Source organism: Calidris pugnax, unplaced genomic scaffold (genome assembly GCF_001431845.1).
Source record: "Calidris pugnax isolate Ruff unplaced genomic scaffold, ASM143184v1 scaffold58, whole genome shotgun sequence".
Taxonomy (NCBI): Eukaryota; Metazoa; Chordata; class Aves; order Charadriiformes; family Scolopacidae; genus Calidris; species Calidris pugnax.
The window spans coordinates 2,443,681-2,469,674 of NW_015090868.1; the positions used below are offsets into that span (position 1 = coordinate 2,443,681).

The 25,994-nt window shown below is 41.5% G+C and overlaps 1 protein-coding gene across 4 annotated transcripts in view; it reads right to left on the minus strand.

The window, feature by feature from the left end:
* DLC1 (DLC1 Rho GTPase activating protein) overlaps positions 1 to 25,994 on the minus strand; it is a 226,116-nt gene that overhangs the window by 29,138 nt on the left and 170,984 nt on the right. The window contains exon 1 of one of the 4 annotated variants that reach the window (XM_014945603.1): positions 12,590 to 12,642. The exons of the other annotated variants lie outside the window; for them this stretch is intronic. Coding sequence (XP_014801089.1) covers positions 12,590 to 12,602 — 13 coding nt within the window. The 5' untranslated portion in view covers positions 12,603 to 12,642. Of the gene's footprint in view, positions 1 to 12,589; positions 12,643 to 25,994 lie in introns of those variants that run through there. 4 annotated transcript variants of the gene reach the window in all.

Here is a 25,994-nt window from a genome sequence, read left to right on the forward strand (position 1 = left end):
CTTGGCACAACTGTTTTGTCTTGACAGAAATTCCTAGCAGAGCTTGTAATTCTGTGTGCTTTAACATCTTGTGGACAGTACTGACAGACCCAAGCCCAAGAACAACCGACACACTGTACTGCAGCTCACTCAAGCGTATATTTACTACCCAACAAGAGCCGAGTTTCACTGGAGGTCTTCATGGCGTTTATGAGTTAGTTGGTACATTACAGGAAATTCAGCTAACTTTCCCTCACACTACCCAAAACACCATGCCGCAAAATTAGATTCTTCACATACATATACCTGACACTGAAAGAAAGGAAACATTCTGAACATGGGTTATATTTGCCTGTGAATAAATTATACACGAATTAATTTTCTACCTAATGCAAGCAGAAATAAAGAAAAAGTAATCTTATTAGCTCAAACTAGGAATAAAAGGTATTTAGGGTATTCTCCAAGTGTTCAGGAAATGGATAGGGCTAATTTTGGTTCTAAAAATTCAAGGAAGTGCTACCGGGGATTTAGCTCCCTGCTCAGAACTGATCAGACAGCGAGCCATCAGAAACTCTTAAAGTTCATCTGGCTTTGATTATATTCACCCTTCTTGATGGACCAGAAAAGAAAAGCTTCATTATGTACAACTCAGTAGACAATTTTGCCACCTACTTGGAGAGGATATTAGTGCTACCTGCTGCAGAAACCACGGGTTTTGCTCAGAATACAAGTTACTGCATAAGGGCAGTGAAGAGCCAGGCATAACATAAGTAAAACAGCTCAAAATTTTGGCACGTTATGAAATATTCCCCCTGAGATATAGGTACACAGTTAAAATCGGATGAAACGGCAGGCACCTTTTGACCAAAAATGACAGCAATCCCCTTCTGATTGTCCAAGTAGTTACAACAGGGTTAAAATATTTGTGCTTCACCAAGCTGCTTTGCTGAGATACAAACCCAAACCAAGGGGTTAAGGTGAGCCAAAGCACAACATTCCAGATAAATAAACAGCTAAAAATCCACTCTCCCCGAAGTCAGGACAAGCAGGCATTTGTGTAACTTGTGTTTGCTTCACCTTTGGGTTATGGGACCACATGAGAACAAGCACGTACAGACATATTGACTTAGCTACTCATTAAGAAAAAGCATTCTTCAATTCCAATTGCAGGCAATTGTAAAGTTTTGCTTAAAGTAGTATTTTAATTTTGGATATCCTAAGGAAATCCATGGGAAAATTAATACAGGAAAAAAAAATAGAATCTGAAATATATTTTAAACTTCTACTGCTAAAGCAAGAACAAACAACATTAGTATCTCAGAAGCAATGAAAATACTAAAGAAAAAAATGTAATTAATTTTTAAGAGTAGTTAAAATAAAATTATCTTATAGGTTACATCCTGTATAACTGTTTGGATTGAATGAGAATTTTACTTAACTTAAAACTGAAAAAAAAAAAAAAGATGCCTGATAACCAGTATTTACCTAAAAATGCAGGTAGATGCTTGTAGTGTAATTGAAAAAAGTGTCAGATTCCTTACTACTACAGTGGCTCTTAAATGAGTTTAAATATTTGTTCACAGGTCCTTTACCGAGCACCCCAGGTGTATGACCTGTAAAATATTTCTAGACCTAGAAAATTATGAATATGCATTTATCAGACTTTTTTAAGGTTCTCTATAGAAGCTTTGTGTATCTTTTCTGCAAATATATACGCAAGTTCTGTGGAAGCAGTATTTTATGGGCATCCAGATGTCAGGTGCCTTTGGGATTTTCAGAGCATATTTGCTTTCAAAATACCTTTGAGAATCTCCCAAGAAGCCTACGTAGGCATTGGAACACCTGTGTGACTCCTGGTTGGCCACAAGAATTGCAGAGAATAATAAAACAGTGGTGCACCTGTCCATGGACTAGGTTAGGCAAACACCTAGGGCTGGGCACAGCACAGCACCAAGGGTTTAAAAATCAGTATTTTCCCCATTCCCATCACAAACATTTTGGGAGAGCCACAGCTCCAGCCTCTGGTTCCTGTTGTAAGTCCTGGGAAGTGCGAGGGGTCTGGAGAGCAGCCTTGAAGAAGGGGACAGGGAGTCCTCTGGGGCCAGGGCTCTCTCCACATCCCCTCCATCCACCCAAAGCTGGGGTCAGAAAGGGATATGGCAGGGATATGGGTGACAGACCAGAGGCAGCACCTAAAAAAGCAGCTCCCTTTGCTCAACTCCAGTTGGGCAAACCCAGGATTGCTCCTGGACTGTACGGATGTGCTGGGACCAGATGAACAGGAAGGTCATTTCCAGCCCAGCTTCCCCATCTCAACCCTGCTGGTTACTGAGGAGCCAGAGTATGAACAAAACTCTGTATGTTATGTGAAATTCAGGCAGATCAAAATATAGCTGGAGGGAAAATCCAGCCCAGGGTGCGCTGAATAGGCTGCACAGAAAGCTGAGCACACAGAACAAGCTTCCTCACATAAGAGATGCAAACTTAAACAGCTGAAAGCTTCTATAGGTAAAAAGTTCATTGCCACAACTTAACTGGAATCTGCCTTTGAGGATAGAATACATTAGTTAAACCTGAGGTTCTGGCCGAATCATTTAAACGACGCTGGAGGAGAAAGCTCATTCCCACACTTCCCAAATACCAGCTTTTCTCCCAGCTCAGCAGCATCAGCCCTGGGACTCTTGGTTTACCAGCTGCCATGGTTTCATATCCAGGTGGACACGGGAACACGCGCAAGTCCTTGTCATCTGGATCAATGGCAACTGGGATAATGAGGGACAAAAGAGAGAAGAACAGAGCTTCCAGAATCTGATTTTTCCACTACTTCTAAAAAGTTTTAGAAGGGAGAGGGCACCCAGAAGCCTGGGTTCAGTCTCCCAGGGGACCTGGGTTACAGATCACTACCCAAGCCATGAAATCACTGCTGAGCACAGACAGCATCTGCTTGGCTGGGGCCAGCCAAAAGCCACAGAGAGGAGAGGGAGCTCTCAGAGGAACTCTATGCCACTTTCCAGCCCATTTCAGGGAAGCCCTACTCCAGCCCTAATTAATCTGCCATGATATGCAAAGCTGCTTCCCGCCGCGAGCATCTTCCCGAGGAAGACCTGGCAGCTGAGCTGACAGAAGCTGCTGCGGGCAAAGGACTGGTCTCACTCCCTCCTCCCTGCCCCATCCCTGCGGTGCCGCTTCCTTTCCGAATCAAACATCCTTGCCAGTTAAAACCTTTACAATAAACTACAATTCAGTCCACATTCCAGGCAAGAAATGTATGTGCGGCTTTTCAGATGTGCGTCCTGTGCCCTCCCCCAGCAGCAGGAGGTTCTTGTACGCAAGAAAGAAATCGCCCTATTATTTCTACGTGTCCTGATATACAAGAAATTCTCTTAGAAAGTAAAAAAAAAAAAAACAACCAAAAAAACCCCAACCCAAAACAAAATTAAAAAAAAAAAAAACAAAAAAGGATTACAATGAAGTCTTTATTCTTGGTGTCGTGTAAGCAAACAGCAGGCAAATGTCTTAAAGAGGAAACAGGAAATTTTTATTGGAAGCAGCTTTATTTGTTAGTCCGTTTCACAAAGCAGGCCTCCATGCTCAAATCAAGGGTAGGAGTTCCTTTTGTGTATGGTTGGGAACCATTAGTCCTTATTTACCCACTTCCTGGGGGGTTAGGACGACCCAATTCTTCCCCAAACTGGTAAGTGAAAATGGAAACTTCTAACTTCCTTTTTGTTTAACTTTGGTTAATCCTGGTTCCTGGCCCTGAAAGTTTGCAGGTTTGAAACATTAGAGCGAAAATATCTCAATTCACATCTTGTTTAATACATCAACTGCAGAAGGGAGAACTCTAAGATGTCTATAATCTTTTGCTGGATGACATCTTCCTTCCTATAGAAAATAAAACCCACAGGGTTTGAAGCCGCAATCCTGCGCTTTGAGAAAAAAATAATCGTAACAGTCTAGTTAGGAGCAGTAAGATCTAGTAAAAAGTTAGAAGAGTTTATTTTTTTCATTTTCTTGTTCTTCCTTGCTTTTTGCTTCTATGAAATAACACACAACTTAAGCACCCGCTCTTTCAGGGTCTTCAGGAGCTGAAGGTGCAAAGCAGATGGATCTTTGTACAGTCACGTATTGGCTCCATTTTCACCTAAGTGCTAAACATCATACGAACGGTTCTTCCAAGCAGATGGTTTCCTCTTGCCTCAACTCAGACACCTTTATAGCCATATTAGCACCTCCACACATCAGTTCCACTCCTCTCACCTTTTGTCTCCGTTAAGAGATCAGATTGTAAAAATCTGTCGTGAAACTGGTCAAACCAATGCTGTTAAAATAAAATTTCAGCATAAATGGGCTTCATTGCTGAAAGTCCACCCAATGCCATACCTAACAACCAGTTTGATTAGGGTTCTTCTTGGCCTTTATTTTTTGACCAGGTCATTTCAATTTAGAAATTCGCTATTTTCCGTTCTTAGACAAAGAAAATAAATTGTAAAAGTTGAATACAAAATAACCTTCCTAAATCAGCTTGTAGGACATAGTCTCTGCCATGGGATGCAGAGTCTGATTTCTCACCATGAACACTACAGACGAATTCGACTGCTCCTCACTGCAATGCATAAAATATCTGCATTTTTCTGAGGCACAGATGGAGCAACAAAAAGGATTCTTCCCCATCCAGGACTGATGCTCCAGTTTAATGGCTGCAAAAGGGCTTGCATGCTCACAAGTTTGTCCTCTTTTTTCTGTCTGGATCAGAAATTCCCTGTTGCCATACACGTTCCTCTGGAATTTCTAGTGCCTTACAAAACTTGTGTTCAACTCCAAAACACTGTTCTGAGCTATTAAGAAGCTTGAGATCATTTAGGATCATATTTTTTAAGACCAGCTGTGGTATATATGAGAAATATCCTTCTCTGGATAGAATTCCACTGCCGAAGTACAAGCAATCATTTTTCCAAGTGCTTGAATTACATCCCTGACACATGAACTGTGGTCCCAACGCTAGACTTGATCCCGCTATTCCAACCACTCCATCTCTAGATACATGAACACGGATGTGAAATCTGAGACAAACTGGGGGGAAAAATCCCAGCACTATGGCAGCTGTCTACAAATGAGCAGGCCAGGCACCAAAAATGATAAATCAGTTCTGTGTAATGTCATATGCCTGCAGCCCTTTAAAGTTGGGACAGTATGACTTCCTAAGAGTTAGCCTGCTATGTGTCCATGGCCTCAGATGGTTTTCACTTTGAAGATATGCGACTGTAGCTTGAAAATAATTAAATTCCTTTTCATAAGTCTGGTTTTTCTCAACCCTATATGGTTAAATATTCCTTAGGCAGTGTCATTGACTTAGTCCTCCACACCTTTCAAGAAAGCAGCACAGAACAAGGACTAAAGAAAAAATGTAATTAATGAAGAACAGCATTTTATAAGGATAATGCCCTTAAAACAAACACTGAAACTTGGTGAGTTTGTCAATAAACATTCAACCACTAAAAGCTAGAGAATTCTGAAAATCCCATTAAAAGCTCTTGCCAAATTTCTAACACAGTTGGAATCTCTTCTGAGAGACCAGTCTAATCTTATACTGCTATCCTAAAATACCAGTCTGACACATTCAGCCCATGAAGGACTCATTTCTGGATGAACCAGAGAGTCCGAGAGAATAATAGACACCGCTTTTGAACTGACAGCGAGCTTGAAGGTTTTGAAGCCAAAGGTAACCACCTTCCCGAGAAGGTCCCTCTTCTCCTTTCGCCTCTAAAGCGTAAGGTACATTTTGCAATGGCAGCTGCCTATTTTGATGTGCTCCTGTATCTCACTGTGCTTCAAACTACCTTCCACACTCAAATGATACACGTGATCTCCACTTAATGCTGCACAGCTCAACAGTCAATTGAAGCAGATATGGACGCACACACAATTTTAAGACAATACTTCTTACCAAAAACCCTCCGGTGAAAAAATGCCCACAAGTTCTTGAAAGAAACCATATACGACACCAAATATATATATTGCTTTCTATTCATAAAAACCCTAGAAAGAGGTGCTGGTGTGGGTTATTACTCAAACATTTCTCAACTATGTGATGATGACCAAAGAAACACTCTCCTTGTGTTCCGCTGGCTTTGGGTTAAACATGGGAATGGCTTTTTCAAGTTCTGGAACCTTGCAGCAAGACAGTAACTATGCTGCTGATGTTATGTATAAACCACAGGACACTGGGAGAAGAAGCAGAGTATGTTTGGAATTTGTGTGGGAACAGACGAAGAAGTAAGGAAACAGATGTTTAAGATCATATATTGATATTTTCTCTGAAAAAAATCAGGAAGCTCGAACACAGTTTTGTTTTTTTTTTTTCCAGCAGAGCTTTTGGAAAGAGCAAATGGCTTACTTCCACTGGTGGGGTTTTTAAGTTTGTTTATCTCCTTAGTGATGAAAGTTGAATTAAAAAAAAAATATATATATGAAAATATATATATACATACAACTGGTTTCCAAAACATCCACATAGGTGTATGTTGGCTGTATGTAATGTCCCTCCCTACTAACTGTACCAGGTTACACAATAGGGCAGCTTGAATTGCTCACCAATCCTCTTGGCTAGCACAGGAAACACAATACTGCTTTTGTCAACCAAAATCTAATTACCTTGAATCTCCTTTTCATAGTCCTCAGCACATCAAAATCACTTCAAAAGTCTTTCAGCTCAAAACTTAACAAGAGAAACGGCATTTAACAAAAACGTTTAAAATGTTTAGTGACTGAGCCAACACTTGCTGAAATCAATGGGAGCCTCCACAGATTTCGGAGGAATAAAGCCCTTCTCAACATGGATCCATGCATCTCTAAAAGCCAACAAGATTTTTTTTTTACGAATAAGGGTGATCAGTTTCACAGTTCACCTCATTATTTTTACCCCAGAAAATATTTAAAATGAGACTTCTGCTTTCTCTGAGTCCAGTTGTGCTGTGAGCCCCATCCCAAGCATGGGGAGCATCCCAAGTGTCCATCAGAGCACAAGGAAGAGCAGTGCCCCATGGCAGGGGGGCAAAGACAGCACAACCACCCCCCTCAGAGCACGCTCTGGCTGGCAAGAGGTCCTCCCCTCTATCAAGAGAACTTGGAGCAACTGTTATGCTCAGAAAAACGTCAAAGCAACACCATTTCAGGATTGGATACAGGAATAAAGGATATTCCCCACGTCCCCATCAAGCACTTTCCCTATACCGCCTGTAACAGATTGCAATTACTGCTTATTTTCACACTATTACTCACGTTTCTAATTGCCCAAAGTCAGCTGCATTGCTTCCGGATTTGTTGAAGACTGTGGGAAAGCATGTTGTAGGACACATAAGAGCCACCACAACTCCTGGTTTACATTGCAAGTCATAATTCATTCCTAAATAGTTTTGGCATTTAGAGCATATGCAAGAGGATTAAGAAAGAAATTTAGAAAACAATGCAATATAAAGTCGAAAACTAACTTTGTTTAAACAGAAAACTAAAGCTTCATATGGCAGTTTTCCTGCCAAAGAACAATTCTTTTTATAGATTAAAGACGGTCTTCTCCCATTCATCTGTGACCCTTCTTAAAAACGAAGAGGAACAAGATGTCAAGTGACTTAAGAAAGCCTTAAGAAATAATTGGGCACGTGGGTTATTTATCTGGCCTGATTAACACAGGGTGGTCTTGGAGGAGGATTATTTGGGGCAGAGAAAGCAGTTAGTCAAATCCTCTGAAGGAGGTCATGTTGACAGATTCCAGAGTGAGAAACGAATCCTCCTCCAAAGACTGGGAAACAGAAGATGACTTTAACCTTCTCTTCCCTCAGAAATGACTTGGTTAGAGTGACCTTTGAGAACATACTGAAGGGCAAACATTAACCATTGCTACTCCCAAGCCCAGCACTCCCATCGCACCCTGCCCACAAGCTAATAAACTTGCACAATGTAATGCAAAGCTCAAACCAAAGGCTCATGGAGCTTCAGAAGGAGGCAAAAGTGAGTAGGTCCAGCGTTACTGACACGTCATCTAAAAATGCCTGAAGTCTGGGTTACTTGTTCAGAATAAAGAAATAATAATGGTATAAGAGCTGATCTGAGCTGTCTCAACAGTTTATACAGAGGAAAGTAGATTTTATACAGACAGGTACTTCTAGGTTGTTAAGCCTCAACCTCAAACCCATCTACACACGTAGGAAGAACCATATGGAAGGAGCACCTTTGCGTCATGAACCATTCAGTGCTTACCTCACTGATGACCCAGTCCCCAAACTGCACCCCGTGTGGATGATACAACGTGAGATACGAAATACCAGTAGCAGTGAAACAGCCCAGCATAAAGCTGGTGGTGTCCCGGCCTGTTTCCCTACAACAAAACTGAAGACGCAAACATGGATTTTCCCGAAGCAAGTATCACTATGAACTTCTTATCTCCAGATATTACAGTTACCATGTTTTGCCTGCAATATTGCACACTTGAAAATGCTTTTCCTCAGTACCTGATCCAATGGTCACACCTCACACCTTTAACTTTGTGGATAAGAGAATGGTCTAGATACAGCAGAGCCATGGTAGTACTGCAAAAGAAAGCAGAGACGATGTACGGCAAGAAGAAGGGAAGATAATACAAATCATGAAGCTTTACCCTGGAAAGTTTCTTGTATCTTCTAATGCACAACCAGAGACACACAGAGAGCAGAGGGAAGGGTGGCCAGCAGAGCACCCCATTCTGTGGGGTCACAGGGTCACAGAAAGACCACCCCCAAAACACAAGAATACAAGGGGGTGTATTTTTCTTGATCCTTCAGCAAATGACAAGAATAGGTTGGGGAAGGTCAAACTGTGTCCACTGCTGGCCTCAGCAAATGGCTTTCATTTCAGGAGGCCTTCTTTGCAGACTGAGATGAGCATTTGAATGGACAGTTTTAGATAAATATAAAATAAATATACTCAAGACCAAGTCTAAGGAATTCTGCACCATTTTTGCAGATGTCCCTACCATAAGTGGGTCATCATATTGTGTCTTCATTACAAGAGACCAGATAATATATTTCCTGATCCAATCTCATCTAGCCCAGTCCTTCTCAAGGGAAACAAATACTTGTCAATATTTGAAAGACTACTCATCCTAATGAATAACAATCCTAATGAGCTCAACATGTGCTCTTCTAAAGGCGCCAAAGTACTTCAGAAAGGTGTGTAGTATCACCTGTAACTTTCAGATAATGAAACTCAGTGAATTAAAGCTAGCTGGTTAAGTCATTCTTGACTTCGTTTTACTGCTACCGGTTATGTCAATGGTATAGGGTACTAACAGACCTCCTGATTTCAAAGGCACGCGAGGGGGGACAGGGTAGTACCCAGCATCAGCAAACATGGCAGAGTAAGTGTCCAGTGAAAAGCACCAGAGAGCTCCAATCACAGCCCAGTCCTGTGTTCCTTTCATGAGACTGGCCCACCACTGGAGTAAGACAGACACTGGTTTTTTCCTTAAAACAGAAGGGGGGAAAGTGGAAGAGAAAATAAAAAGGAAAAAACTTTGGAAATCAAAAAACACACAAGACGATCTTGATACCCTGCACCAGTCAGAATTGCTGATAGCATAGGTACAAGCAAGAAATATGCCTGGAATTGCTGAAATTACCAAAATTACTGGCTACCTACACCCACTGCATCACTAGAGAGGATCCAGTGTTTTGCAATTCATTCACACTGAAATTCCAAGGGTCAGACTGTCAGCAGAACAACATGACACCCAATGAAGCTATATAAATTATATAAGGACATCACCTCTTTACTTAGTGGAGATCAAACCAGCGAGCTTTCTGAGAACAGCAGATCACTTGATTGCTGTATTTCTATAATATGCACAGGAAGGAAGGGGAAACATCTGAAGTTATTTTTATTTCCCCAAGTCTTCTGGCTATACTGTATGAATGCTAGGGTGGGTCTGGCATTGTCTGAAACGTGTCAGGGTCCTTTTGCATAGCCTCATTTCCTTCTTCCTGTTGCTAGGAAGGATAGTTAAGCATGAAAAGCTCTTGTTTACAGTACAGGACCATCCTGTTAAGCACATGAGTTCTCTTCCTCCATCTCCTTTTAACCAGCCAAGGGTGCAGTTGTGTTTATGCTGAAGTCAATAGCAAAACTCCAATCAGCGGGGAATTGGAAGAGATGTTTGAATCTCTAAAGAAGCCCAACCATAACATACTGTGGTATTCTCACCAGAAAAAAACTTTATCATGCAAACTGCATCTCTAAATATTTGCAGAACTCATAAATTCACATGCCTCAAACAAACCATTGCCTAGAATGTGATGAATTAGAAGAACCCAAAAAGTAAAACCAAGTCACCTCTCATCTCCTTCTAGGAATCCTAATATATAAACATTCCAGATTAGTACGTAAGAACAACCACAGTACCTTTATCCTGCCCCGACTGGAGGCAAAATACACAGGGTACTTGTGAGTTTCCACAACTAGCATCGGTGTTTCTCTCTGGCCCAGCAAGGGCTGCTGCAGAACTGGCTGGGAAGACCCTGACTGAAGAATTAAAAATCCTAGACTGCATCTGTACAACTGAGATTCAAAACCCAAATAAAAGCACGACAAGATATATTCTTGCTTTTAACTACCACTTAGAAATGAAATTTAACAATAGCTCCCTGGTGTTTAAAACAATGTATCCGCACTTCCTTTTTGATAAAAAAAACCCCTCAATTAACAAACCAACTTCTTTCAAAAGAAGATAAAGCGATCAGGAAGTCTTAGAGGTTACAAAAGGTAGCTCCAAATGCTTTGATTCCTACTAACTTGCAGATGAAAGGAATCTTCTCAAAACAATATCTACATCTTCTTTTGCACACACCATATCCCACAGTCAGAGACTCTCAGCCCCCATCAGGATCCCACAGGCAAACCGAAGGAGCAACCCAAAACCATGTGCTAGAGAGACACGGATCCCCCTTCCTGGCTGCCTCAGCCTTTCTCTTTTTTGTTGTTTCTACCAAGAGATGCAGATCAGGATGCCTACAGGACATCAATAGGGATACCTGGAAGACAAGATAGCAGCTGTGGAACCAACAGAGGTGCCTAATGCCAACTGCATGTGCTGTTGGCCAGCAGTAGCCTGGTTGCCAGGCGGGTGCTGAATCCGTCTGGCACTGAACTGTTGATAGATTCATACTCAGAGGCTCGTACGAAATCTGCCTGCCTATTAATCATCCTGAAGTTCCCTAATAAAAGCCTTAAAACTTAGAGCATTGTTACTGATTCGCTGCCGGGAATTTCTCGATCGGGGCAGGGCAATGCAAAGAGATCACACTCACTCCTGTAAAAAAAAAAATACAAACATCTATAACTGATGGCTAAGACAAAATCACATCCTCCAGTCTTTCCATTCACGTGGGTTCAGTAGGATGGCACGTCAGGCAGAACCTTCTGACCTAGCTAAATACTTTGTCTACGTGTAGTTATTTCTTCCAGTGAAAGAGATTTTAGCAAAGAGAATAGGGGTGGAGGGGAGGGGGGGTGAAGAAAGAAAGAAAAATAGATCGTTGTGCCAATAATTAAGTGCCCTTGGCTGGCAAGAGTGCTCATGAGGTTCATGGCAACGCATCGCTCAACAACTTCAGAGTGATGGGGGAAGTAAGTCATCGGTGGGTCCTCGCAAAAAGAGGGAGGGTGACAGGGGAGGGACAACTGCTTGGCTGGAACAGAGCATCGCTGGTCGCTGCGCCTGGGGAAGGGGGCGGCTGGGGGGAAGGAGGGTGAGCGACCCGGGCTGGCGGGAGGTGCCGCTCCTCCACCGGGATCAAAGCCTCCGGGGTGACACCAGGGCTGGCCACCGCCGCACCGAGAGGAGGAGGTGGGGGGTAGGGGGTGGAGGGGGAAGCCACCGGGCTCCTGGAGGCCACCGGGCTAATTACGGAGAACTTCAAAAGAAACCCCGACGTCTCCCGGTGCGCGAGCGCTCCCAGGGAAAAAGGAAAAAAAAGGAAAAAAGGAAAAAAGCAGAAAAAGAGAAAAAAGAAAAAGAGAAAAAAAATTAAAAGGAAAAGAGAAAAAGCTCGGCCTTAGGACAGAACTGCACAGAAAGTAAAAGAGTCTCCCACTAAAGGGCAAGCAAAAGGCCTTTCATTTCCCCCTAGGATTTCCCTCCAGAAGGGCAGGTCTCTGATAACCTGCTTGTCCCAGAAAGGTCAGAGAGAACTTGCAAGTTCCCAGCAAGAAACTTGCAGGGTTGTGACCCCAAAGACACCACACACCAAAAAAAAGGGGGGAAAAGGGGGAAAAGGGGGAAAAGGGGGAAAAGGGGGAAAAGGGGGAAAAAAACCCGAAACATCAAGAAAGATGCCTTGCACAGAGGGAGCCCGCTCCGCGCCCGCGGCCCCTCCGCGCCTTTCGGTGTTAACCCTTTCGGGAACGCCATCTCGGGGTCCCCCACCGCTCCCCATCCCATCTAGGGCTCTGCACCTCCGCCAGCACGGACGGGGGCGGAAAGACCCGCGGCTGGGGACGGACCGCACCGCGGGGCGCGGAGCCGCCACCGCTTTCCCTCTTTCCTTCCCTCCCTCCTCCACGGGGCAGAGCCCGATCTTACGTGTGAGGATCATGGTGTCTCCGCGCTGCAGCCTTCCTCCCTGCCTTCCTCCTCCCAACTGGCCCCCGGCGCGGAGGAGCGGTCCGGCCCCCCGGCCCTGCCTCCGCCCCCCGGCCCGCCCCGCTCCGCGCCCCGCTCCGCGCCCCGCGCAGCCGGAGGGGATGCTGAGCCCGAGGAGAAGCCGGGCAGAGGGGGTGGAGGGGGGGGGAATGCCGGTGGGTCCGTCCCCCGGGTCAAGGTGGCGAAAAGTGCTGAGAAACGGGCAAAGTGCCTCCAGCATCCAAGGCTGGAGCTGGATGGAAACCAGCAAGGGGTGTCCCACCGGGCAGCGCAGCAGAACCTGGCCTCCTCCCTCTGTGCCTGGGAGTCACCCCCTACACCCTTTACCCCCCTCTATATTCTGCAGAGGCTGCTCCAGCGCTTCTCTCTTGGTTGACGCTCACATTCGGGGCTTTCAAACGGCCTGACCTACCCAAATTGTCAGCTAGGGGTAAGAGTGCGGTGAAATTTCGAAACTATCTGGGTCCCATCACAGGTTATGATCGGTCGGCTCATTGGCTTCCAAGCCAACACCGTATTTTATACTCCCTGGTGTTTTTCTAAGATTCAGTTGTCGTTTCTGCGCTATGTTCTGTCAGATATAGAGTATATATAGCGTGGTGCCTGAGCAGGCAATTCGCTGAAGAATAAACATCTCCCCCCTTCTATAGGCTGCAAACTGTGGCCAGTTGGCTATTACAGTGTTGTTTCTGGAAACCCCTACACAGCTCCAGGTCATTAATTTACTTTAATAGCCCAGAAGAGGACGGAACTGCACTATATCTTCAAGCTTGACTTTACATATGTTACCTGCTTAATCAATTACCTTTTCATATCTAAACTCGCTCCAGCTCTTTTTGGCATAGCGACATTTACCTGCATTTTTGAATGCTTCTTGTAGGGCACCAGGATATATGTTTACAAGGTAGGTCAGGGCCATAAAATGAGAATTCTTAACACTAACACGGGGAATAAAGACATATGCTATGCCCCAGCTGTTGAAGAGACAAGGTAATCCCAGTCTAATTGGCTTTCTGTCTGTATTGTCTATACATTTTTTTGCACTTGATAGACTGGGAAGTGACAGAATAATCATGACAAGAGGTGGCGAACGCTGGTTGCACATTGTGTGGGATTTTCAGAGTCCAAATCCCAGAAAAGAGAAATTGTTTCTCCAATAAGTATCCTCAAAAGGAAGGTTAAAAAAAAATAATAATCCAGAGCACATAGGAAAGCACGCTGCTACTAAGTCATTTCCATCAGAGTGGTAATGCTGGAACCAGAAGACCACCGTGTGTCAAGTTAATACCCTTGGTAAAAAGCAGAGTTTATTCCTGTAAACACGGACTGCCCAGGCTGCTTCCTGGACCAAGCCTGCATCTCTGTATGGGAAGCTTTTGTATAGGACTCACAGGAAGCTTTTGAAGAGGGAGAGAATGGACTTTTACTCTGCAGAAAAAAAATAGAAAGGGTTTGGAGGACTCAGCAGTGTGAAAGGGAAGCGAAAAAAACTAGGAATGAGAGGAGGAGGCAGTGGATGTGGCAGTGAAGTAAAATACAAAGTGAGAAGGTTGTGTGATACATGCAAACCAAGAATTTGAAGATGGAGAGTTTTGCCTGAGGCTTCTGAAAGGGGTGAGTGACAAGACCAGTGAATACTCAACAAATGTGGCCCAGACACAGAAGACGGGAAGCTCTTGGTAGTTAAATCAAGGGTTATCAGTCTCACCTCTGCTACTTTGTAAAATAGCAAATGAATGATGCTGATGCTGATGATAAAACACCTTGTTTGTGCTTTAGTTCAGCTCTCCCATTCTGCTTGCAAGGCTAATTGGCTCCCACAGCAAAGGAGGAATCTCCATCCTCATTTAGCCTTTGTGGATTCCCTCAGCAATGTCAGAACCAGTGACTTTCGTGATGGAGCAGTCTGTCTGCTGGGATCATCGCTAAATAGATGCCAGAGGATTATCACTGACCTGGATTAGATTCTTGCTGGTAATCGGAAAGAGAAAGGCTTTGATTCTAGTTTGTTATCAACCCTTGAAGACATGCAGTCTCTCCGGCTTGCATTTTAACTTGGAATTCTATAGGGCTGCTTAAGCAGGCGTATTTTGGGAGCTGAAAAGCAAGGCACCAGTCCCATGTTGGCTGTAAAACGTGCTGGGGGGAGCATTCCACCTGAGGCACGGGTGCTCGGCAGCCTGCAACCACCCTCATCACTCACCCGGCTTTAAAGAGCATTGTGAAATCAGGAGAGCTTTGGCCTTTAATATTTTTATTTCTTTATCTCTCTGGCTATTCACAGGGCAGGCAGCTGCCTGATGGAGGAGACACAGGATTTCAGGAGCAGGCTGCCTAGGAGGATTGTTTCTGTGGAGTACTGTTATCCTTAATGCAATCAACCAGCTCTGGCTGGATGGTAAAGTGATTGTAAAGGATTGCCCGACAGGCACAATTACTCACTTTAAAAGGTGAATTCTCCTTCTGTTGTAATTGCATAAGGGAGTGATTCGCAGGACCGGGCATCTAATAATAAGGACTTGATTGTCCTCTGTTTTCCCTCCCAGGGCCAAATGCCTTAATGGTTAACTGTACCCTTCTCATCCCTTTTCCTCGAAATAGTGCAGCACACAGAGAAGTCCCCATTCGTAATTAGTCAACTGACCTGCTGGTACAAACCCAGGATTGTCAGACACATGATTGCAATTCTAAACGCTAGTATTAATATCCTCTTAGCAACAGCATGATAGATTATAGAGCGGTTCCAGCCCGAGTTTCCAGGCCCCTGGCTCTAGGCTTGGATTCCTTCTCGACTCAGGTATTTGTGTGCAGCATTTCCAGTCCAAAAGGATCTTCATGTTCCAACCATTGTCAGTGAAATAATTAAGTTTGCATTTTCTAGCACTTGACTTTACTGAAAAGTAATTATTTTAAGGAGTCTGTAATTGTCAGTGCCTCTTGACAAAGAGTGTTTGCACTATCACTTCTCAGAGATAAGCAGTATTAAGAGCACATTGCTTTCAGAGAAGGAAAGCTATTGTTTCACCTACCAGAGAATCACAAAACGAAGGAAAGCATCTTTCCAAAGTACTTTTTGACACAGTACATAGTAAAGTCATTATATTGCATAAACATAGGCGCCGCTCCACTGCTTGTAACTGATGGGCTCTCTGCTCTAGAAATCTTCCTTTAGAAATAAACAGTATTAAGAATACTACTTGTATTTGATCCCAGGCAGCATTTAGGTTTTTTTCCTTCTTTTAACAGTAAATAATAAAGAAAATTAGATTTGCCTTATTCGTTGTGGTACATATAACTGACTATTTTAAAAGGTTTGAATGATGCCCTCAAACACCATGAGTTCAACAGTTCAGACTGAAAATGAAATGACCAGGTTCACACTTCGCTTAAGAAAAGCTCTATTATATGAATGCACGATAGGATAAGAAATAAAAATTGATCATACAGTTTGACAAAGTAACAATTAGGTAAAATATAAATAAAGATGAATTTAAATAGAAGGAGAGAAAATAAATATTTTCATTCCATTTTAAACACAGAAGGTACGCTCCTTGGCCTATATGGAATATCATTGTTTTATAGAAATTGGTGGAGATGTAGAATATCTTTTCCGTATTGTGTTTAAGATGCTGTCACTGATGATTTATTTTTTGAAGGCTGCAGAAATTTCTACTGTGACTGGGTCTGCCTTCCCTTCAGTTAAAAAAACTGTATTTTTACATTAAAAAAAGTGATTCACCTTTGGAAAAATAACCAACTGAATTTAACTTTCAAGAAAGTAGGGAAAGTATTTCTGGGTAAACTAAATCTTATTTAGAAGAAGTGCTAGAGAGGGTAGTTAGAATTTCTAACCTGTGATGAAGGCTCAGAGATGATCCTGAGTAAATATACAGCTTGTGGGGCGCAGAAAAAATCCTCCTTCCTTTTACTCTAAAAATTCAGAATAACTGTTATTAACAACAGCATCCCCAGTGGATCACTGTTTCGGAACAATGAATCTGGATCTGGAATTATCAGGAGAGAGAGCTCTGGATGCATGTGGTGGAAGCGGTTGTGTCAGCGAGACCTGGTGGATATGCAGGTCACAGGGGACCGACTCTAAACGACACTGTGACAAAAGTTTGGCCCTGCCAGGGCACCATCCCTGTGGCAGCTGCCTTGGTGGCCATGTGGCAGCAGAGCTCCATGGCACCAGGAGTCATCTCCAGCCCCTCTCTGCTCTTTGTGGGTCATTGGAATGGCCACGGCCATGCCAGATTCCCACCCCTGCTTCTCCTCCTCTGCATTTTTACAAGTCACGGCATGCAATGAAGTGGGAGAGCAAGACAGCACAAAGGATGCTTTTTCTCAAAATATATATTACAGAACGATCAAAAGATGAGCAGCTTGAAAACGGTGTATAATGGAGGCAGGATATATATATCAGCATTGGGACAGAAAAGGGTTTTTTCAGACCAACGCTCCTGTTTTCACCCTGTGATCATGTGGCAGCAGCTGTATCATTACTAAATCAAACAGCTCTTCCCTCCTCTGTTTTAAGCAAATAGATTTTAGCTTCCACCTTCAAAAACCACCAGTTTCCAAGGCATTCTAATGGTAAGATGCGTTTAAAAAAAAAAAAAAAAACCTCACTCTGTCTTCACGCATGACCTCCAGTCTGATGAAGGAAAAAGGTCAGCTTTCACAGAGGGATAACAGTAACCTTCATTAAAACAAGATGTAAGATGCAAGTTGCCCACTAAAGGAGATGAAAACTGAAAGACTGGTGCCTTAAACATGTCAAAACAGTGGTTAAAAATTGGTTTATGAAGCAGCTGTGTTGTTATAATACACATGAGACAGCAGACTTTTCAGCATGACACCCTGGGACAGACCTTGTCAGCCATGCAGTGCCCAGCTGGGGTTAAAAGGAGCAGAAGGAAAGGGGAGAAAGTTTTTATTATTATCGTAGTAACTAAAAAAATTATGAACAATGAAAAATTTCCTTTCAAGAACAAAGTTTTTCTTACTTCTATCTCGTGTGATCCAAGGCTTTTTAGTTAAATGAAATCTATATTCATTAAACTTATTTCCTCTGGAGGAAATAGGCACATGCATCCACCTGGACCAGTTGACCCATTATGTGAAAGACTGCTGCTGTTTTAGCCTTGGGGAATCTCCAGGACTCAGGAAATCATTTTAAACCCATGACTCAATAAAGCACGATAACTATGGCAACTAGAACACATCCACTCTGATGGCTAATTTCACCTCGCCATTCATCAGGGGAGGTACTGGCTTGATACTATAGCCTGGAGAGCAGCTATTGTTAATGTAATGTGAAGCTACGGGGACAGGGAAGAAGGAAAACACATGTTAATAAGCCCAGTGAACAAAGTCAGGCCTGCTGGAAGTCAGGACAGATTCATAACCCTTGTCGGTCCTGTTCTTGACAGAGCACTAGACTCACACTCGAAATATCTGCAGTCTAGTCCTGTTTTAACTTATTGGGCAGCTTGGTCTACCCATTTCCTTTCTCATACTTCATTTTTACCTAGATAAAATAGGGAGAATAGTACATGCCTCTTTCGAAAGCCCTTGACATGTACTATGGAAAGTGCTGTAGGACATTATTATGCCCATACTGTGCCTAATAAAAATCCTCTTGCAGGCTGCCCAGTTTGACTGTGTCTTTTATTGTCCAAGCCCATGCTCTTGCTTATTGTAACTGAAAAACAGCTTACAGCAGCAATCACCTTGAGTTTTACCAGGGGGTGAGGTAGATGTCTACACGCAGACAGTTACTTAAGGGCACCTTAAGGAACTTGCTGGAGTGTCAACACCCATAATGATGTCTGAGGAAAGACGAGAGAAGTGGAGGGGGAAGCTAGCTGTCTTGCCAGCAAGAACAAACCGAGTCGGAGAAGATTTATTAGGTGTATATTACCCAGATAAATGTGATCCTGACTTGAATGGGAGCCAGCAATAGCAAGGGGAGAGGGTCAGGCAAAAAGAAGTGGCTGTTTGGCCTTCGTCAACAGATTGGAGACCTGACGGGGATTAGGAGGAGTAACAGAATTGCTGGGGTGTTCATTCGTCACTCTAAAATTTAGGATTATGAACTCTAAATGGATGGCCAGTTTAGCTGAAAAATGCTTCCTCCTCCTCCATGCTACATTTCTCTTTCTATGCCAGTGTGTTACGGAGAGCGAGAGCACCGTACATTATTTGTGAACACGATACAATACATAGAAGTGACTGACAAGTTAATAGGAGCTTGCATGTTTTAAAAACAAAGACGCATATTCTGTTACATGACCACAAGAAAAAGAAACACGGAAAGCGGTTAGTTTGCTTTCATATTTCAACACTGTCACATTATGAAGGGCTACCTTTTTTTTTTTTTAACTCTGCTTCTTTCTGGGGTTTTATTTTTGCCTTCATATCATTTTACAAAGAGACATGGTAAATGAGTTTGTTCTTGAGAAAGCAAAATCTCTTATATCTAACCTTATAATCTCTTATATCTAACCTGAGCCCAGACCAGTTTTTAAATATCTAAATTCTGAATTTAAAAAAAAGAAAAAAAAGAGGTTCTTTTACTATTCCTTATTACTGGGATAATATGAAAGAGCATTATTTTTACTTAAGCAAAAAAAGAAAATCAGGGTCCTCTCATATTCTGAAATAACTTTGGTTTTTTTTATCAGACTTCAAAATGCAAAGACAGGTAGCAAGTAATTGGAGAATGCTTTTACCTAAAGCTTTGTCCAGTACACCTGACAAACTGAGTTTATGTGGCTGTTATATTAAACTTTACAACAGTTCTGTCAATAAAGCAACAGAGCCAACCTTTCACTCACTTTCTAGTACTTTAAATCGAAAATGCAATGAAGCAGATTCTCTGTGGTGATTTTTGAAGCCTGTGGTTGCACAGCAATGTGAAAGAGCTAAGGAGCTGCCCACATACCTCTGTTAAATACAATTTATTTTAATGTAATGCCAATTTACCTTCCAGATAACAGGCTTACTTGTTCTCAAGCAAACAAATCACATTTTTATACAACACCGCTAGTATAGCAACAAATGCATCCTGAAGAACCCCTTTCTTCCACCATTACCACCAAGTGTCCAGCTGTCCTGGAATGTGATGTGCCCTGTGGGGACCTGACAAATTTCATGCAGGGAACAGATACAGCTCTGATCTTTTTAAAACCTTTTTTTTTTTGCTGTTGGATTCTTTGGGTCTTTTGTTTCTGATGGTTTTACTGAAGATTTATTAACATATATGGTGGGTGGTACAAAACAATAAGCTTTAAGTAGATATGGAAACTAATTATTTCTTCACGGACCCCAGTTAAACATATGAACAACGTTATTTATAGGATGTGCTGCCAACAGGGGTACGGATCATTTCTTGTCTTGTGCTTCTAAAATCAGAAGGATCTGTTTTGAGAAAATCAACACAGGAAAAAAAAAAGTCTGATCTAGCTAACCTGCTTTTTGTTTGATCACAACTTCAGAGCGTTCCAGGCAGCCAGGGACATACCTGTGCTAGGATCAATGGGGCAAGTGATTAAGAGTGATAGGATGCCCTGCACCTTTCATGCTCAAACCAGAACTTTCTCTCCTTTGAAACAAGAGCCTTTACATCACTCAGTAGAAGTATATTTCTCATGAGCAGCGTTAGAGCACAGAAATAGTGTCAATTTTCTTCGCTGGGGAATCTTTATTTTTTCCAGATATAGAAAGTCTAATAAACCTCAAGATTAACAGTGCTCCTGGCATCTGATGTTTAGTCAGGAAGTATAAACAATGACTTGAAAGGTGTATATGAAGAACTTTCGATCTGATTTACCAGTAGCTCTTTAGAATCTGTCATGCATGTCATATTGACCTTACAAACTTAATTACCTGAGCTCTAAGAAACCACATGCTTGCCTCTCAGCTCCTTAATGTAAATCAGTGACAGCACTAAGAAAAAACCCTAACATAAAACATCCTGAAAACTTAAGATTCTAACAGGTCAGAATATGGAATTTCTCAGCTGAAGTGAATTGAATTACGTGGAAATTATTTGGAAATAAAAGCCACATCCAACTTGGCCTGTGATGCAAGAATCCCACGCGTCAAAAAATTATGAGTCAGATACCCCAAAATCATAGACCGTCTTGAAAGCAGTAAGTTTTAAACATACATTTCAGACAATTTCTGGTTTTATGTCAAAGACAAGAATTTACCAATATGTAAACAAGCTGAGTCAAACCCCAAAACTCGTGCTCACCTCTATGTTAGACAAGTATCTGAAGACATTGGTAGCTTACCTCCTGTTGTTGCTGTTGCATTTCAGAAAGATACCTGACTTCATCATGATATTTGGGCCAGGTGGAAACTCCCTGGCTGGCTTATAGAACGAGACCAAGGACAGTTTGTCCTTAGCCTCTGAAATATCTAGCTCGCCAAGGCAAGCTTTTACCTAACCTAGGATTCTTGGGTGCTCCATCTGTTTCCAAAGGGGAGAATAGCTTCCTGCATTACCTTTTGATAACACATTATTTACTTAAGCCATGTAACGAGCTCTGCACCTGGAATAAGAGTTTCTCATCATTATGCCTGTAGCACCTGTGCTGGGTATTTCTTTCACCTGCTGCCAGTTTCTTCACCTCTTTTCTTCCATTTCTTTTCCTTCGATTTCTCTCCTTTTCTTTTCCCTCATCATAGCTGGCTGCTACCAAAAGCGATTTTGAGGGGTAAAAGCACCCTCCTTAGCAATTTTTCTCATCTCCTCTTCCTTTGGCCAATATAAGTGAAGAGCAGACATGGATCCCCGAAAAGGGAAAAGCATGCAAAACAAAATAAAAATATATCTAGTTCCCAGCCAGAATTGGGAATCTAGAACTCAAAAGGGAAATATGGGAAGACTGAGAGACAAGATCGCTGCTAGTCTGAGTTAACTGTGCCTGAGTGAACCAAACTGTATCTGCAACTGTACAGCTAATGCAAATCTAGCAATTAATTTAACAGTTCCATGGAGTCACAGAACTCTCCCAGTGCTCAGAAGCCTTGGATATGAACAGATGTAGTAAATGAAACAGGAAAGATAATGGTCTCCATGTATTCTGCCAAATTTCTGCTAGAATTGGTTTATATAGCAGTTAGTTATGTTACAGTGGAAATCATCAGAGCACACAGAGTATAAAGTAAAAAAAAAATAAATTGAGAGCTACCCAGTGCTTTATAGCTGTTGCACAATGTGATGCAGAGTGAAATGGAAAGCTCAGTTAAGATAGGTTGGTCTGCTTGTCTTGAAATAATGTTTCTCATCTTGCATGAGCTGCTCCCTTGATTAGAAAGGTTTTTGCTTATTTCAGGGTAAAAAGGAATCTAAACCTTGTTCCTACAAATTAATATATACAACTTTATTTGGGTTGAAGGGTATATTGACATTTGAGTGCATAAATGCTTGCAGGATCATGGCCCGAGTTTTTAGATGATAGATTTTCAGGCTCTTTCACAGACCATTTTTGCGATCTCAGCCACACTTCATTTGAAACCCTTAACACTCATTCCATTAAGAATAGCTTCTCAAGAATGAAAAGCTGATGGTTTATCCTCTGGCCACTTGTACCTACTATTTCTGATCTGGCTGATAATGCGAGAAATCAAAGTACAAATTCTCAGAACAGCAAGTCTTTTCATAACGGTCTCTCTGCATGAAAAGTCCATGTGTCAGCTAAGAAAATGAATTCCTAATAATACTTGGCACTGAATGAGTGGTTTGTCTCAAAGGAGGGCACCAAGCACTGTTTATCTGATCCCTGTAACATTGAAATAGGTTTCACCTATTTGAATGATCTTTGTCTTAGCAATCTTTATATCAAGAAGCTTATACTGGATATGATAACCTCAAAATCAACACAGGGATTTATTTTTTTTTTAATAAAGAAATAAAAACACACTAGGGATGTTTGCATTGGTGTGCTCAATAGTGTTTATCTCTTGGACAGGGAACAAAATTCTCAGTCCCTGCTTAAAATTCTGGGGAACTTTTTAAGCAAGGCAAATATTATGCAACTTTCTCTATGCACCAGTTTAATATATCTTTTAAAGATGTTACCTATGATGTCCTTTTCATTCTATACTTAATTACTCAGTATCGCTTTCAGAACATGTTACTGTGCAAACTCTGTGTGGTGAATGCAGCTCTGCAATTTGCAGTGTTAGCAAATAAAGGCTCTTAGATTTCTATGTAGTAGTTCAACATAGGCTGTGTATGCATATACTGTAAAGAAACAAATATACTTGCTATGTTTTGAAAAAAAAAAAAAAGAACCAAACCAAAAACCAACATATGCATTAAAAGGCTAATTAGTTATTCTTGGTTCATATGGCAGCAGTTTTAAAAGACAAGCATTCTTTCACAGGCTAAAGATCAATCAAAGCACTCTGATTTCTGTAAAAATATGTGTCTCTACAGTCATAGTTTGTTCTGGATCAATTCCAGCACATTGTGACGATGGGAGCTAGAAAGGAAAACTCAAGAGGGTATTTTTAATCACTTTTACCTCTATTAACAATGCGATGCTATTTCCATTGTTCCTGTTACAAAAATAAGTAGCTGACATGTTCCCCAGAATTGATGGTTGTGTTTTAGTCCAACAGATCAGCCATCAAGACATTGCAGCCTATCAGGAAAGGGAGTGGAAAGGAGCAGACAGAGAAACCTCAAAGGAAAGGACAAGACACTGTGTCTTTTGTCCTTTGTTCCGAGATGGAAATAAACTGTCTCCACTTTTGATAAGCTCTTCTTTTGATCTTTGTTTGCAATAATTAGGGTTAGACACTAAGCTATTTTATGAATCCTTTTAGGCTTAGCCCCCCTAAGTTAATATGAATATGAGCTGTTAGTCCTCTCCAAACAACAACATTAATTAACTTTTTATGATTTAATCGTATTTATGGAGATTTTGCCTCATATGCAAGTGAACTAGATATTGATAGATTTGGGGATGAGAAGTAATTTTTCTGTATAATAAATTTCACTTCATATTTTACAAATACGTGAAAACATAAAAATAATTATAAAATATAGAAAGAACTATTTTCTGTCTGTCTGTATTATATTATATAGAGATCTATATCTATCTCTTTTTGACGCTAGTCATTTTAGGAGCAGCTATCACACTGGGCTCCCATATACTTTAGATTGTTTGGAAAATCTGCCCCCTACATAAAGCTATAGATGAGTGCCCTCACTCATGAGTATAGGTAAATATGATGTCAGACACCTTTGGCTGCAGAAGGAAGCAGAGCTGTTACTCTAATTCATGCTGAAAGACAAATTGGTTCCAGTCAGTACAGGAAATCCCAGGAGATAGGAATTTGGGCTTCAGCTGGACTATGTTAGAAGCCTAACCAGAGTGTTACCTGCTTCCAGTGCAAGCGTAAGAAGAAATTCAGGTGTTAGTTTAAGAACAAATATTTTTCTTTGTTTGCAAAGCCAGAATTTGTCCTAGAGCAAAAAAACCCCAACAAACCAAACCAAACCAAACCAAACCAAACCAAACCAAACCAAACCAAACCTGAAAAGAAGTCCACAGGAAGGTAAATCAAATTCATTGCAATTATCTAAGAAGTAAAAACATTGTAAATCTAGGCAGTTTTCATGTATATGACCAGGAGCCAAGGCATTACCGCGTAAAACAAATGTAATATTCAAAGAATGCAGGCATCAAATGTGTTCAAGTATAAACATATTTGTGGTATATAGTAAGTTGCAATTTCAGAAAATGGTCCAAAATCAAAGAGTGTATGTATATTTTTATATCACTGCTAATTCATAGATTTTAAGGATCACCGCAACAACCTAGACTATAAATCTTGCTCAGGATTCCTGCTTGAAGTTGTATGTCTGGCATTTTATAATGTCTCCCTTAGATTTTAAGATTTCAAGTGACAAACAACTTCAAAGTTTAAAACGTGACAAATTACTTCAGAGTTTAAAGTGTGTGCCTTAATCCAAATTTTGATGCTATTAGAATCACTATCTAGTCTTTCGATCTCTTTATGCCGTTGCCTGCCAGCCCAGGTTCTTCTTCTGTGTCCTGGAGACCATGATCCAGCTGTGGGACTCAATAAGAACTAGACGATGCAAAGCTATAACGTGCCTCCTACTGTCAAGGACAAAAAAAAATATTATCTATGCTTTGCTGAAACACATCATTGTAATGGTGTACAGTTTCATGCTTGCAGATTTAAAAAATCTCATCGCTTTTAGTAACTTCCTGAAGCATATAGAGGTATAGTCATTTACTGGAAAATACAGAGTGCTCCTTAAGGGATCTAAATGGCCAAATCTTTGTATCTCCAGTGCAATATAGTCTGGTCTTATCAGCTGAATAAGTGATACAGTCTAAACAAAGGGTAATAATGTTCAACTGGAATTCCAGGAAAGGAAGCTTAATGCGAACTTCCTGATTTAATCTTACAAAAATAGAAAGGTTGATAGGATAAATGAATCATTCAGAAGAGCAGATTTTGCTTCAGTTAATTAAAACAGACCATAAAAATGTCAAAGTAACCCTTTGTAACATTTAACTGCAAAACTCACATACAAAACTACTTAGAGTATCATTTTCATGTGTGAGACTGAGAAGAATCTCTTCAGAGAAACAACTCAATTTTCTGAAAATTTCTTCTCATTTTCCAGCCTGGAAGTCATGGTGACAGCTACATGGACATTTCTCATACAATTTCCTGTATCTTCTGCTTTTGGTGAGCCAAGAAAAGTCTTCTCAGACTTCTGCTTCTGGAAGATATCAGCAAGCCAGAGATGCATGGAAATTAAAGAAAAATAAAACAAATGAACTATTTTGAGCCCTAAGAAAAGGTTTTGCTAGGTTCAATTTGAGTTCACTCTGACTTCCTGACAATGGCAGCCACTCAAGTGTGGAATAAACTCACAAAGAAAGTGGAAGGAACACTTTTTGAACAAGACACCTGGTACATCAGTAGGAAATGAACAAGAGAGGTGGTTCCTGCACTGCTGGGAGAACGGGAATGATGATGATGTAGGCCTTCTCCATCTCTAACCTCTGCAAATTTGTCACCTGTCAACACTTTTAAATAGAGCCAACATGAAAAGTGTCTAAAATGGGAGTTAGGCAAGTGGCAAGTTGCAATTACAACTTTCTTCATTCCCCCAACCAAACCAGCAGGAAAACGTGTGAAAAATGTGTGTATACTACCATAACCCTCATAGCAACAAGCGGCAGGATGTCCCAGGGGCTGCCAGAGGCCACCCATATCAGAGGAACTTGTTATCCATTTCCGGAGGTCTTGCAGAGCCTCCACCCGTGATCAATCT